We start from the raw sequence: 14408 nt of genomic DNA, 5'->3' as shown, positions 1-14408 counted from the left end.
CTTGAAACATAACAACATATTCCCTTAAAACCTAATAGATTATTATCAAGAGGTGGGCCACCCCCTAAACAGCTGTCCCAGGCACGGGCGTTGATTTATGTGTCTGCTGGTGGGTGCTCACCATGCTTGCATGACTCATAGGTATTTTACACACACACGTCGGTGGATGATGTTGGCATTTTTATCACAATTTTGTCCATTTTTGTTGGCTAAATCAACCACTATGCTAGTTTTATCAGCAATTTGCCGTCCAGGCTTTTTGGCAGTTTATCTGACATCACAATGCAATGTGTTGATAGGTGGTGGGGGAGTGGTCATCAGCAAATCAATGACAGGTGTAGGCTGGCACATGTGGGTGCTCTGCAATCCCTGTGGACAGATAGGTCTATGGGCATGATTTCTGTGTAGGCTTATCATTGATGTTAAACAAATAACTAAAAAAAGTCACAATTCTTTCACATCTGTTGCATTTTAATAGCTCACTGTCATTCATAGTTTCGAGAACGTTTTCTACTCTCTGTCCTCTCCATTTAAGGAACTCTTAAGCCACTTAAAAGTCCTCCTCTCTACTCTTAAGAGGTTTTCACCTTAAGACCTCTTTTAAGGGCTAAGATGTTTTGTGGATTACCTTTATCTGTACTAGGATTTAGTCTTGAAGAGGAAATTCTCAGAAAATGTCAAAATTCTGATTATTTTTTTTTCAGAATTTCAGCACTAGGGAAAAGTCTTAGCACTAAGAATCTTTGTGAAATCTTTGTAATGCAGACAGAAAAGTAGAACCCAAATGGAGCTGTGGTCGCAGTCAGGCATCTGCCTGTGACTCTTAAGTTGTCATGCCCTTAATAAAAAGGGAACCAAAAGTGTTATTAGAACAGGTTTTTACTCACATTTGGACATTTTAACGTGGGAATCTAATGATTTCAACCCCTTTTGACACTTTTGCTTCATATAACAGCCCCTGGGTGTTTGCTGCTACAGAATTATTTACACCCTATTTACACATACATGTTTAATCAACACTTCATCCATGAGGTCGTTATTGGCAGGTAATATTAAAGAACCTACACTGGGATCAGGGCCAAGCCACACGTAACTACACACTGAGACATAAAAACATTTACTGGTGCAGCTTTAATGAATCTTAAAGTGCATACACAGTGCATACCTAGACTTTGATTTGAGCATGTTCCCTCCATGCAGCCAGGAACTATAGAAATAATTTAGCATGCATGCAGTATGCATGTCTCCATATCAACCAGATGTTAGAAGACTCAAAGAGAAGTTCTGTACTAAAGTTGAATTTCTCAATTTATCACCACCTCCCACCATCCATACATATAAACACACACACACACTATTTTCTAAAATAGATTTCATACACTCCCCTTGGCTTCAGATGCTTTGCTCTACTGCCCAGACTCTATACATGTAGCTGCCAGACGCTGCTCAGGATTAGCTGGTGAATCAAAGTGTCCTGCTGTGTAGCACCTCACCACCAACCAAGGTGCTGAATGCCACACTGATGCAGGAGAACGCATCCATGCATCCACCCACTGTATCCATCCACCCGTTTACCTGGAGTCATAGTTTCTCTCTACAGAAACATACCAGAGTTTTACAGCGTGTGAAGGAGCTTCCTTCCCAGCTGACAGACAGGTGATTCTTTTGAAGTGGATCCATCTTAGTCCCTGATGTGGAGGCCAGTCAATGAGCCTCTCCCTCTAGACCCTATTAAAGCAAAACCCAGGGTCTGCAGGTTTGATATTCATCGTCTGGGCAACCTCTGCCATCAACACGTTTTGTGCCACGTGAGAAAGATCAGAGCTTATTAAAGTGGAAATAATGACTGCTCTACCTCCGGCATGAAATATTTAGCAAGGACAAAGGAGATGGCTAAAAGGTGATTCATATCTATGTTGAAAGGAAAGAACACGGACAATACTGTCAGGAAGTGCAGATGAACCTTGGTTAACCTGAGCTGAGAAGGCACTGTCAGCATTTGAAACATGTACCTGAATGGGAGCAGACATATAAGAAGAGTGTGCTTATTAGCTGTAACAAAGATGTTGGTATGTTGGCAAGCAACACTCATGCACTGCTTTTCCCTTTTGTTTACCTCATGGCATTTACAGAGCTCAGAAAGCAGGCGTATGAATTCAGGTTGGAGAATTATATGAGCTCATTTTTAACCATCATTCCATTTTAATCATTTTCTCCCATTCCCATCTGAGCTCAGTATGTATAGACCCTCCAATTTCTAGATGTGAAATTATTGATGTATTTTTCTTTCTAGCTTGGGTAAATTAGCTTTTTTTTAGCCCTATGGGAAAATCAAGGGAAAAGGAGGAGAGCAAAAAATGTTCTTCATCAAGTGTGATTGAATTGGATTTTACAAGATGAATTGCCAGGACAAGAGGTTACCCCAATTACATTGCCGAGACGTTTCAGTGCTGCTGCAACCACTCTGGTCAGCAACAATTAGGGTCAGCTGTGAGATATCAGGGTCCGTCATTATAAAGAGGTGTTTACAATCAGTAATTTACAGAAAGTAGATAAATGCAATAGGCCAACATTTGCAACAGTAAAAAGTTGTTTGTGGCCAAGAATTCATGAAATCACACATCTGAAAGCCAAAACGTGAGTGGGACAAAACTCAGCTCTCTGTTTTATAGCCCACACATCTTTTAATCTTGTGGAACACAATAACAGACCGCAGAGATTGCCTCTGGCTCTTTGTGTGGCCGGCCATTTTCCTCTTGTGTATTTTTTTTCTTTGATGTAACCTGTATGAGTTGCTGATGTGGAAACTCAGGGTGTCTTTCATCTGTCTCTCTTGAAGACTACACTTACCACAGATGGTGGCAATAAGGCTGATGACTGGCATGCATTGAGGTGATATTTATTCTTACCTTCCCCAGACTGGGACCCCACAAGTACATCAGGCTGAAAACACACAGAGCCAGAACCAGAAAGACCAGAGCTAGGGCCAGAGCCACTCGCTGGTAGGTGTGGTACTTGGACTTCTTCTCTTTAACACCTTCAACCTGCAAACAGAAAATATTTATGTATACACATTTGACCCAAACACTCCAACATCACAGCAAAAACATTTATAGTTTGTTACATCAGACATAAGCAGCTATCTTTAAAGCTGAGAAATGTAAGAAGTGCCAAAAACTGCAGTTCCTTAAGTGACCACTTGAGGCTGGCTTCAAAATAACCCCCATGGTAAACTAAAACCAGCTCCACTTTGGCCATAGTTGGAGGTAGGCAAACCAGGGCACTACCAAGGTGGCAACAAATGTTTCTGACACCAGTTTCAAAGCCGTGTTTTGTCAGATGGCAGCAAAAAGTTTCTTCATTTAATCTATAGTCTGATGCTCCAAACATGCCACCAGAAAACCTACACCTACACTCATAGACTCTGGGTGGGCTTACAGTACATTACACAGAACTAGTAGATGGTGTTTTTTGTTTTTTAAGATGTGGCACATCTATGTTCCTGGTAATCCGAAGGAGACCCGGGGGTGATTTGATTTTGATTGTACTCTGGATTGTCAATTTTTGATTGTACTGTAGCAGCGGACTGCAGACTGAAGACTGAAGACAGTTGTTTTCTTGTTTTTTGGACCAGTGACAGGGGCTTTAGTTATCAGTAACCACCACTTTATTGAAATAACTTGTGTTAGCTTGCTTGCAGTGTAGCTGCACATACTAAAATCATACCCCTTCATATCTGATTATAGAGATTTGAGTACTAGTGGTGATTGAAACTGAATCCAGTTAGATTATTGTCATTGCTGTCACATTTTTGGCTTCTCTGAAGCATTTGAACAAGACAGCACAGTTAGAGAAGAACAAGGGACCAGTTTATTACTTTATGGTAGACAATGTGATTATTTAGTCGCGTTTTCTCGACATGTGACAATACTGTTGAAACTATAGTCCCACTAAAGGCTTTGACCTATTATACGCAAATACATTTTGTGAAAGAAGCAGTTATTTATTTAGGTGTTGTACTTCTGTGTATACTATGTCTGTCTCAGCTTATAATCAGCAGTGCATTTAACCTATAAAGATACAGCGCATTCTGCAGAGCGTATCTACCAATGAGGCTACTGATGACATACGTGTGCAGCCCTATCCTCAGGAAGAACAAACTGCTACAAGTGTCAGAGAAAGGTTACAATTATTAAACTTTTTTTTCCAAATTAAAACTCTGTCTGCTGTAGTCAATTCCCAAAGCTTAAGGCCACAAATTAATAAAGACAGGCTTTTGTTCCAGCAGAGCTCCAGCAGGGAGAAAATGAAAGCTACTCATTCACACTGGACCACTTTTGAAGGTCTCGGAGGACAACAGAAAAGCAGATATGTAAAAAAAAAAATGAACTGACTTCAATTAGCAAAATTGGTGTTGCTTATCTTCAGGTCTTTTTAAAATGATGATAACGCAGCTTTGGTTTTCTAATGTGGCTGAGTTTTTTTTAATACAGTAGTGAAGCAGCAGTAGTTTGGACAGCACTTGAACATAATGGCTTTTTGTCTCATAGGTTAGATTAGTTATATGACTTTTTTTAAAAATATTTGGACTTGTCTGCTGTTAAAATAATTATGCATAGTAGTCCCATGTGATTTTTGTTACTTTAAAAATACATTATGTAGGTGTCATGACTAACAGGCATGAATATGATTTAGTGATGAAGGCGCATGAATGGATTGAATTTCTGGTTGGTAAATGCATTAGTGTTGCAACATAGAGGGAAGGACAGAGGATGCAATAGTCGAAAAAATCTTATACCTCTAATACCTCTGCACAACGATTCTTCATTTGATATATTAGACAGTAGTGTGAGTAATATGAGGCACGTCAAAGCATTGTGCATTCCTATGGCATGATAAAAACAGAAGGCTACCTTCAGAGAACCAGAGATTCCTTGCACTCCAAGAGAGAGACAAGGAAAAAAAGGTGGCTGAAATCCTCTCCTCTCCTGTGGCAGGTTGCATAAGCAGTGGAAACTTAACTAGAGGACAAACCTCTCTCTGCCTGTGCTTTGAATATCCAATAGTCAAAGGAAGAAGGTGGGATTGAGACAGGCAGACAGACAGACGGAAATAAAGGCAGGGATGGAGACAGGGTGAGCAGTCTGAGTGCACAGCAGCCGCCAACTAGTGTTTAAAGGTTTAGGAGTTCAGAATCAGCCAGGCAATTCCTCCTGAGCTTTGTGAGGAAGAGTGCCTGGAGCCCCCTGCTGTTATCATGCAAAGACGGAGCACTTTCCTGAGAAAACAACAGAAAAAACCACACAGAGGTAGACTACATAACCAACGAGCAGAGGTTTATCACACCAGGCCACACTTGTATAAGAATTTGAATTCCTGTGGAATCTCTTCTGAAAATATGAAGCCACAGGTGATTTCTCATCCCATCACTTATTACAATGTACCCAAGATGAGCAACTTTTGGATGAGCAGAAAAAGAGTTAAATGTTTATTGCATATCTTCATAAAAAAGAAAACTACAATAACATTGTGCTATGAAGGTATTTACCCCTTTGCTGTATTTTTCACAAGGTCTGCAACAAATTAAATATGTGAGAAAGATAGCAGAGCCCCAGAATTCCTCCTCTCCTCATCTTCAATAATAAAGTCTTGGTGTATATTTGTATGCTACTTTCATTTGAGGAGCAAGGATATTGTAGATATAAAGCAAATAAAAGTGGTCCAGGTGAGACTACATATAAGAGTGGAAATAAAGAAAGGAAGCCAAGGTGAAAAGCCAAAAAAGCCTTTAGATGGAAAAATTTTAATATTCTGTGGAAAACTCTGATCAGATCACTCAGCAAAGGATCAAGTTACTCCGTTTCCTTTTTTTGTTAAAGTTCCGATATTTTTAACTTGCATCTTTTTATGAAAACCTGCAGTTAATTCAATAAGCTGCAATTCTACACCATTTTTTAAAAGTACATTTTTTTTAAATTTTAACTATTATATGTGCTATTGTTACTCTCTCTATAAAAGAACAATAAGAAAAATTGACTCACATCTTTCCACAGAATCTGTTGACTGCTGGATTGATTGCTTGCCTCCATGATGCAAGACCACAGGAAGAATCTTTCCGATCCTCCTAGCTGAGGGAAAATACTAACCCTGTGCAAGGCAAAGCTTCATTCCATTGCTGTAATTTGGGAGTGAGCTGAAGGGGAGGGAAGTTTGGGATGGAGTGGAATTACTGAGACATTTGTGATTCCCATTAAAAAGCAAGACAGATGTCTCTCCTGCCTGCCTGCTCCCATTTCCAGAGGTGGAAAACCACAAGAAGCATCAGGCAAAGACAAACATTTTGTTGTAAAACTCACATGTTAAACTTTGATGAAAATACTGCGGTGTCAAATAATTTTTGCCCCGAGGACATGAAATTTGTATATGCTACATAATGTGTGTGCACAGAGATGTGTTGATGCCTTCTTGCAGGTTCAATTTATATTTTCTGTATTATTTCCTCAGAAGCAGTTCAAGTGCTTTCTTTCTGCTGTTGCTCTGCAGTCATGAGTCTGCACACTCGACAAAAAGCAGCTTTAGTAAACAAGAGCTGAGATGGCTGAATAGCAGCATAACAAAAGAATCAACCTTATGAAATGAAAATAATTTGCACTTGTGCACATACAGAAAGAGAACAGGAATGAAAGGAGGGCTGCTTTCTGAAGACTAAAGTTTAAGTCGGCTCCACACGTGCTTTAAGAGAGAAATATTCACCCACCACCACTCACTGTGTCTCTGTCTCCACCGAGTCAGTCTGATTGGTTTTCAGGCTAATGCGATAAAAGTCCAAATGAGAAATTTGCACCAAGAAGGCATGACATCATATCAAAATCATCTGTGTCTTACGTTGCACAGAACTTTTTGTAACATGGAGCAACTGGTGGTGGTGTCCAGGAAAGACGGTCCGACAGCCAATCTACACGATTACCTGCTGGATACATGACCTCAGCGTGCAGGTAGGGAGTCAGTGCTAAAAACCAGACCGTGGTTAGTTGGTTGGACTCTTACACTGTGGAGAGAGCATCTGTAACATCACTCATAGGTTTCCAAAGAGCTGTTTTATGTCTTTGTGGGTGGCGCTAACTGTCGCCATTTAAAATTCCAGGCAAAGAGGTGGAGTGAGAGTGGAGCTGAGGTGGGCGGGCAACCGCAGAAGCAGGAAGCCTTCGCTGGGAAGGATTAATTTCAAACTTAATATGAATAAAAATAATTAGTTATATAAAAACACCATCCATGCAGTCAGGAAAGGGGACCAAAACCTGTTTTTGTGCCAGGCTGTAAGCTTGTTACATTTTGTACTAACGACATTTGAGTTTAGAAGTCTGCAGGGATTGACTCATTTTTGGAGCCAGCCCCTGGAGGCTGTGCTGGGAACTACAGTTTGCGAGACCCAGAGAGTTACCACTTGGCTGGACTGCATCTGAGTATGGGGCAGTAATTTAAAGCCTGCTGCAGTGCTGCCGTGGTGCTGCTGACGCGTTACTTGACAGACTTGCCTTGTTTTGTGCGGACAGAGATGCCTTGCTTCGACAGGTTGTAGATATTTGTCATCGCTGTTGATGTGTTTCTGCATATGATGATCTAAACTTGGTAGTTTTTATTTGTTTACATGCTTCTTTGTACAAACAGAAGCTTTGTTATGGAAAGTTGCTCAAATGTTTTTTTTCTTTTAATCCAATTAGTAGTAAACTCGTTTTAAGGGCTCACAAGGGACTGGTTAAATAACACACACAATAACTGTCACCCTCAGAACTTTATATAGCTCCTGGCAGCCTTAACAGCACTATCTGATGGTGCCCGGTGCACAGCAGCATTAATAGTTTTTGAAAATGTCACTGTGTCTCAGGTCGATTGCACCTTTTTTTTTTCTTTTCCTCTGGTCAGAACATTGGTGGAAAAGTTAACCTTGTTTTGCTTGTTTTAAATTCAGTTTTAGGTGAGCAATGACTTTTGCACAACAGTGGAGTTGGTTTTAGCTCCCTCTCATTGTGTAAGTCGAGGTTCGTTTCCTGTCTCTGTACAGATGCAATACACTCTGCAATGAATCATCTGTACTGGAGGCAGCAAAGACTGAAGATTATGATGATGACATAGGGAGGATTAGACCCAGGATGTGCTGCAGGACTGGCATGATACATCATGGTGCTCTGCTGTTTGCTGTAGAATTAAATTCTCAGGTGTAAACAAACATGTGAAACAACTGAAAACATATGAATCACCTTTGTAATCTTGTCTACAGCTATGAAAGCTGAAATATTGGAAAGCGGAAAAAGCCCTGATTTCCTTCAGTGCCAGCGCTGTTGCAGTTATAGGTCAGTTACGTTTAAAATTGGGCATATGCCTCTCCTGCACATATTCATACAACCACAGGAGGGCCAACGCTTCCTAAACAGCAGTCATTTCAGTAACCTTAAAAATCAACCACTATTGTTCTCTTGTTCATGAACTCAACCAGCCAGAGCTCAACACAATAGAACCAGTACCTCTGTCTGCATGTAAAAAAAAAAAGGAGAAATAAGCAGATGGTTGAGAAAGGAGTGCAGCCATCTATGTTAAACTGAAGGAAACGTGATCTTTAATCATCTGATGCAGTCTTGAAATCTGTCTCTAAGCAGTAACACCACCATTCACACCTTGGTTCATGTGAGTTTCAGGTCATTAATGAGCCATTAGTCATGTACGTTTAGAGGGAGTAACCACCCACAGATGGACCAAAATAAAATTCTGTAACTTTTCAACAGCCAGGCAGAGCTGAAAGGGCCTCTTAGATAAGAGGTGAAATGCCTTCAACCAGAAAAGAAGTGATTCTACTGAAGTGCTCAGGGTTTTGTGCCACAGACGTTTGGTTAAGGTTAACCTGGCCTTCTGCTTTATAATGTACCTGCTGCCTCATGAAAATGCAGAATCATCTAACAGGTGTGATTCTTATCCATCTGCAGGGATGAGAGAGTTCCTGTTGCTTAAATTTTATACCAGAGGTTACATGGGAGGCTGTACACAGAAGTTTTTTTCCTCCTTACTAAACTTTATGGGAATTGTTATGCAGCCATGTGCAGCGCAGCAAAAGCTCGATCAACAGCACACCTATGATTTGCCTTCTTCTGCAAAACCACTCGTCAGTCTGTGTTCATGTCATCTAAGATGGCACACAAAGCAAATCTTAAAATGCGTGATAAAGTGTTTTAAAGTAATTCCAGTTTATTAAAACCACCATTTCACAACCTAAAAGTTCCACTTCACACTCGATTTACAGGAGTGAAAAAACGCCGGCTCAGTCAATACCAGCTGAGGTGGAACATTCCGGGTAAAATTGGTCAACCTGCAAGCCTTTTAGTGTGGCAGGCAACATTTGAGCACATATTAAGTCTGTCAGATCTGATAGCTGTGGGACCTCGTCAGCTTTTTCCCATTGATATAAATCTTCACAATTACTGTGACATTTTGCTTGGGTAAATCAAGTGGCGGGTCTTTCAGGAATCTTGTTGTGTCAGCAGCAGTGTTGAGCATCCTGGGACCCTCATTCCCCTGATAGCATTCAGTGCCAGGGCTGGGGCTTTGACACCCACAGAATAGAATAAACAGCAATTTAGTTTGGAGTGTATACCAGATACTCACAGATTAGAGCAGAGGTTGATGGGAGCAGCCTTAGCAAACCAGGAGGAATCACAAAATAAACATTTACTCTAACCCTCTTCATGCTTCGGTCCCGATAGCTTGGATAGCTTGAATTTTTTTTCTTTTGTATTTGTCACTTTTGCAAACACAGATTGAGCGCTGTGTGAGCGAGGCCCATTACAAATCCAACACACCAAGCTGGATTCTGTGAGTTTTAATCTTTATAAAAAAATGAAACGTTTTCCATGAAACAACAGTGGTTCTGCTCTAAAATGACTTGTACTTCAAGCGGGCGCTGCCTCTACTATGTTTTTTTCTCTATTTTTTTAGTGGCCATCTGGAAAAAAGATGTTTCTTGTTTGCTTTCTCTCTTTTTTTTTTGTTAAGCCAGCCTCTAAAGCCTCGTAGAGCTTCTGTCACTCCGAGAGAAAGCTGCGTTGGAAACCCACACATTTCACACGTGCGCATCCACATTCATTAACAGCTAAAGAGACAGCTAAGAGAGAGAAGAAAGATTTAAAAATATGTGTAAGGGAGATATAGAAATATAGAAAAAATAAAATACAGAAAATGTGTCACACAGACACCTCTGTAGATCGAAAGGGTCTGCGCAGGTCAAAAGTGACACATAATCCTATTTGATTTGATTATCCGCCGCCTGCCTCCATGTGGCTGTACGCCTCAGTCTGTCATTACAGGGGAGAAGAGGTGGGGCAGAATGGGTTCATCATAAACAGACAGTCATGCACCCTGTCTTAGTCTAGACGAAAAATCTGAGAGCCTCCATCCGTCATCTTTCAGGATTCTTCTCATGCTTCAGTGACTGCAGGAAGGAAGTGTACCTCTGCACAGGAAGCTTCCACTGTGCTCTGGTTCCCAGGAGTCACTTGGCTCTTCAGCAGACTCTAGCAGCGGCCTGACACACCAGGCTGATACACTACTGAAAGTCTTGTGTGAAAAATACATAGTAAAGCCCAGTAGCAACATTCACAGGCGAAGCTTTGAAGCTGCTTCTGGAAATATGTCAGTTTTTACTTTTAGGTACAGTAGACTTGTATTATTTATTGATAAGTTCAAATCTATGCAAATTTGAAACAAGCTTTATTCAGGAAACAATCAGTGTGTCAGAGGTTGTTTGTAACTTAACAGGTTAAATTCATACTAAAGTATTTCCAACAAGAGCAATCTTATCTAAACTGATCAAGCTGAAGTCTTCTTGACTTTTTTTTTAGGTTGAACCCTTTCTCTGTTTCAAATTCTGCCTGGGCCTCTGACATCAGTGGCTGGTGGAAGGAAGAGAGTCTGCCATCAACACCTCTAACTCTGTAACTACTTTTACTCTTGTTAGACTAAGGACAGACTAAAACCTATGTTGACCCCTTTGCCCAGCCACTGATTCAAAGTGGAAAAGCCTCATGTCCTATGGGGGACCATGAACCCACAGCTTCCTGTGGGAAAGTGTGGAGCAAATGTAGCACTGCCAACCAACCCTCCATCTACATCATGTATGTCAGCCCTACGACCAGATTATATCATCTTTGGTTAACACAACAACTTTATGCCGAGAATGTTGTGTCATAGTTGTCATTGCTTTAGTTTATTTCATGTGCCGTTCTCAGTATATATGTATATATATATATCCTATATGTCTGCTATACTCTGAGAGCCAGTTAAACTCTTCCCTGTGCCTAGTTGTCTAACAGCTTTATTGACTGCAGGAAAGTGTAAAACTGAAACAACAAATATAACTGATTCCTGCTATGTTTTGTTGACAATAATAATTCTTTAACAGTCAGAAAGCATTTTATGACCTTCTCATTTAAAGAATATAAAGAAAATATTATTTATACAGTCGCGTGACCAATTAACTTAAAATCATAAACTAAAAAATCAACAGCAATTGTAAAAATCTCCAAGTACATTTGCTCTAAACCCACATCCACACAGATTTCTCAGCAATCGCAGCCATAATGAATTACTCATATCAAATGTGAAAAGGCAGTTGACAATGAACATTATATCTGTCATATTCATCACTCCTCAGGTGTTTATGACTTTCCCACGTTAACATCCTGCAGCTGGTTCTTCTTTTAAGCTTCAGGCCTCAGACAGTGAATGCAGTGGGAGGTCAGGCTGGAGGCCTGTGCTGTCAACATATTGTGTCTCCTTCTACTTTAGGCTCTTATCTTTAGGGGGCTCATCTGTTTCCACTGAACTCTATTCTCTGCTTCCGCTTCCTCACACACCAACGTCATGTCCTCTCTTAGCACATCCATATGCCTCCTCCTCCTCCTCAGAATAGAATAGAATAGAATAGAATAGAAATACTTCATTTATACCAAGCTGGGAAATTATACTACCAATATAACTACTATCCCTCCTCTGCACATGTCCAAATCATCTCAATCTGGCCTCTCCATCTCTGTTCACTCAGAACAGCCACCCTGAGCTGGGTGGCTGTTCTGATGCACTTGTTCCTGATCTTGTTCAACCTCTTGTTCTTTTCTGCTCCAGATAGATTCCAGCCTTCTATTAAATTTCAATTTTGACAATTTCTTCAACCTTTTAAGTAAAATTCAGCTCAGATTTAAGCTTCTGAAGCAATTCACAGCTAATCCTTCAGCATGCAGCAATCAAACACATGTTCTTCTGAAAATGCTTTTTCTATTTCTATTATTATTATTATTATTATTATTATTACTATTATTATTGTTGTTGTTGTTTCCAATAGATGACTCAGAAAATGAAAAACTCAACAAAAACAAAACAAATGTTGGTTTTATACATATTTTACATATGGTATAGTCACTATCAGAATTATGAACAAAGGAACTATAAACAGGAGTTGGAGGATCATTATGCACCACCTGTAAGGAGTTTATTTGACATACTGTGAAACTAGGTGAATAGGAATGTGGATTATAGTGCTGCAAATCTTCCCCAGGTTTATACATTCATTTCCCAAATCTCACCTTGAGAGTAAAGCTACTTGCTGAGGGATTTTCTCAATTTCTTGCTTGATGGGACAGGTGTATTTACTTACATAATTGTATTCCTCATCCAATTTCTAATGCGATTAAATATTAATACAAATCTGAGTTTGAAGAGAAGCAGATCTGGGAAAATATTATTATCTAGACAGCAATATTGTGAAATTGTTCTTCTTGCTTTGCAACTTTTTCAATCACCCATAAATGGAACAGAAGCAGCGAAAAAGAAAATATTCTGCTTCTTAGGGTGCATTGAAAATTGTATTTCAATAAATAAAGCGCTTGGAGTGAAAGATAAAAATAGGCGCAGGTATTTTTCACTGTGATGATCTTGAATCATCTTGGCTGAGCTTTGTTTAGTTAGTAGCAGAGCTCTCTGGGGGAACATTGAGTGGTGTAGTCAAAGTGGAACTCTCCTGAATGAGCTTTGAGCTTCAAGTCCCCAATATCCCAGCATGTGTGCCGCAGAGTCAGACAATGGAGCCAAACACAAGTCATAGCCAAATCGTAATTACCTCTGCACCCTGCAGAAGCAGACCAATTGACTCCTCTAGATGAATGACAACAGGTAAAGGGCAGTGATTAGCCGCAGGCCTCGGAAGCTTTGTTTGGTGCAGAGGGAGAGGAAATTCTCTATGTAGGGCGAGATATGCTTCACTTATTACACTTCTATTATTTTCTGGACTTATTATGAGAACAATTCTGCTTAAGACTGGGAACTTTGCTTCTCACAGTTGGCTAACAGTGCACAGAGAGTCCAGCACTTCCTAATATGAACGTGTAGTTTAGTGCCACGATCACATCTCATGATTAAATATGTGCTGAAAATACCTTTTAATATATCTAATTGTACTACATTTTAATTTAATTAGTCCTTTGACATTAATAAAAGAGAGGATTAGGCATGAAAACATCCTTTAAATAAATGATGATCATGTCTGGACTGAATCTGACATTCAACACACACCACTGGATTCTTTTTTTCAAAAAAGAAAACTTGTCACAGACTTTTAATATAAATTTCACTTTTATGTCTTAATTTAGCCTCAACTGACAGCTGAAATTTAGCGTTGTTAAAAAAAACTCTAATTTATAAGTTGATAAACTGGTGAGAGACTAAGCCTAATTACTGACAAACACCTAAGTGATAAAAAATGTTCAAAAGTGATTAAAGGGAGTGGAAAATACTGCTGGAACTAAATGAGATCTGGAAATATTTATTACATCCAATAATAAATGAATAAATAAATCAGCTGCTAATTTTTGTACCTGATGATGTGTTTGGAAACAAAAGAGTAATCGATATATAATGGCTATTAATTAAAATTAAAATATCTTCTTTGCTGCTGCTGAGACCTTTAAACCAAAACTTGTTTTGAATAGTTTTTCCATCATTTTCCTGTTTAAATCAGTGTGGGACTATTTTCTTGTTAGTCATTAAATATTAATAAAATTAATTACAATCAATTGGAGTGTAATGATTCATTCTGTGCGTGGCACCATCAATTATAAATTATGCTGATTCAACTGCATCCATCTAGTAAAACAAAGAAACTAAATGAATCCCTTCAGTAACGATCAATATGAAATTATTCAAACTCAAACATTCATGACTCCTTGCATTAGTCAGTGTTATAGTTCCTCCATTTTTAATGAATTGTAGGTTGGCAGTAGCGGTTTCTCCTTTTAGAAACACTCACTGAAAGCAGCTGTTTTTTACTGTATGAGGTGTGATTGATTGATCAGCAGCTGGCCTGGGGTGAA

The 14408-nt window shown here is 39.6% G+C and overlaps 1 protein-coding gene across 1 annotated transcript in view; it reads right to left on the bottom strand.

Annotated features, from left to right (window-relative positions):
• tnmd (tenomodulin) overlaps nt 1–6134 on the bottom strand; it is a 50472-nt gene extending 44338 nt beyond the window's left edge. The window contains exons 1-2 of the mRNA XM_028416441.1: nt 6042–6134; nt 2910–3044 (exon numbers count right to left, since the gene is read on the bottom strand). Of these exons, the coding sequence (XP_028272242.1) occupies nt 2910–3044; nt 6042–6089 (183 nt within the window). The 5' untranslated portion in view covers nt 6090–6134. The remainder of the gene's footprint in view (nt 1–2909; nt 3045–6041) is intronic.
• Between the last annotated feature and the right edge of the window lie 8274 nt (nt 6135–14408).

This window comes from Parambassis ranga, chromosome 10 (genome assembly GCF_900634625.1).
Source record: "Parambassis ranga chromosome 10, fParRan2.1, whole genome shotgun sequence".
Lineage (NCBI taxonomy): Eukaryota > Metazoa > Chordata > Actinopteri > Ambassidae > Parambassis > Parambassis ranga.
Note: the sequence above shows the minus strand (reverse complement) of the source record. Positions and strands in the feature narration are given on the sequence as shown.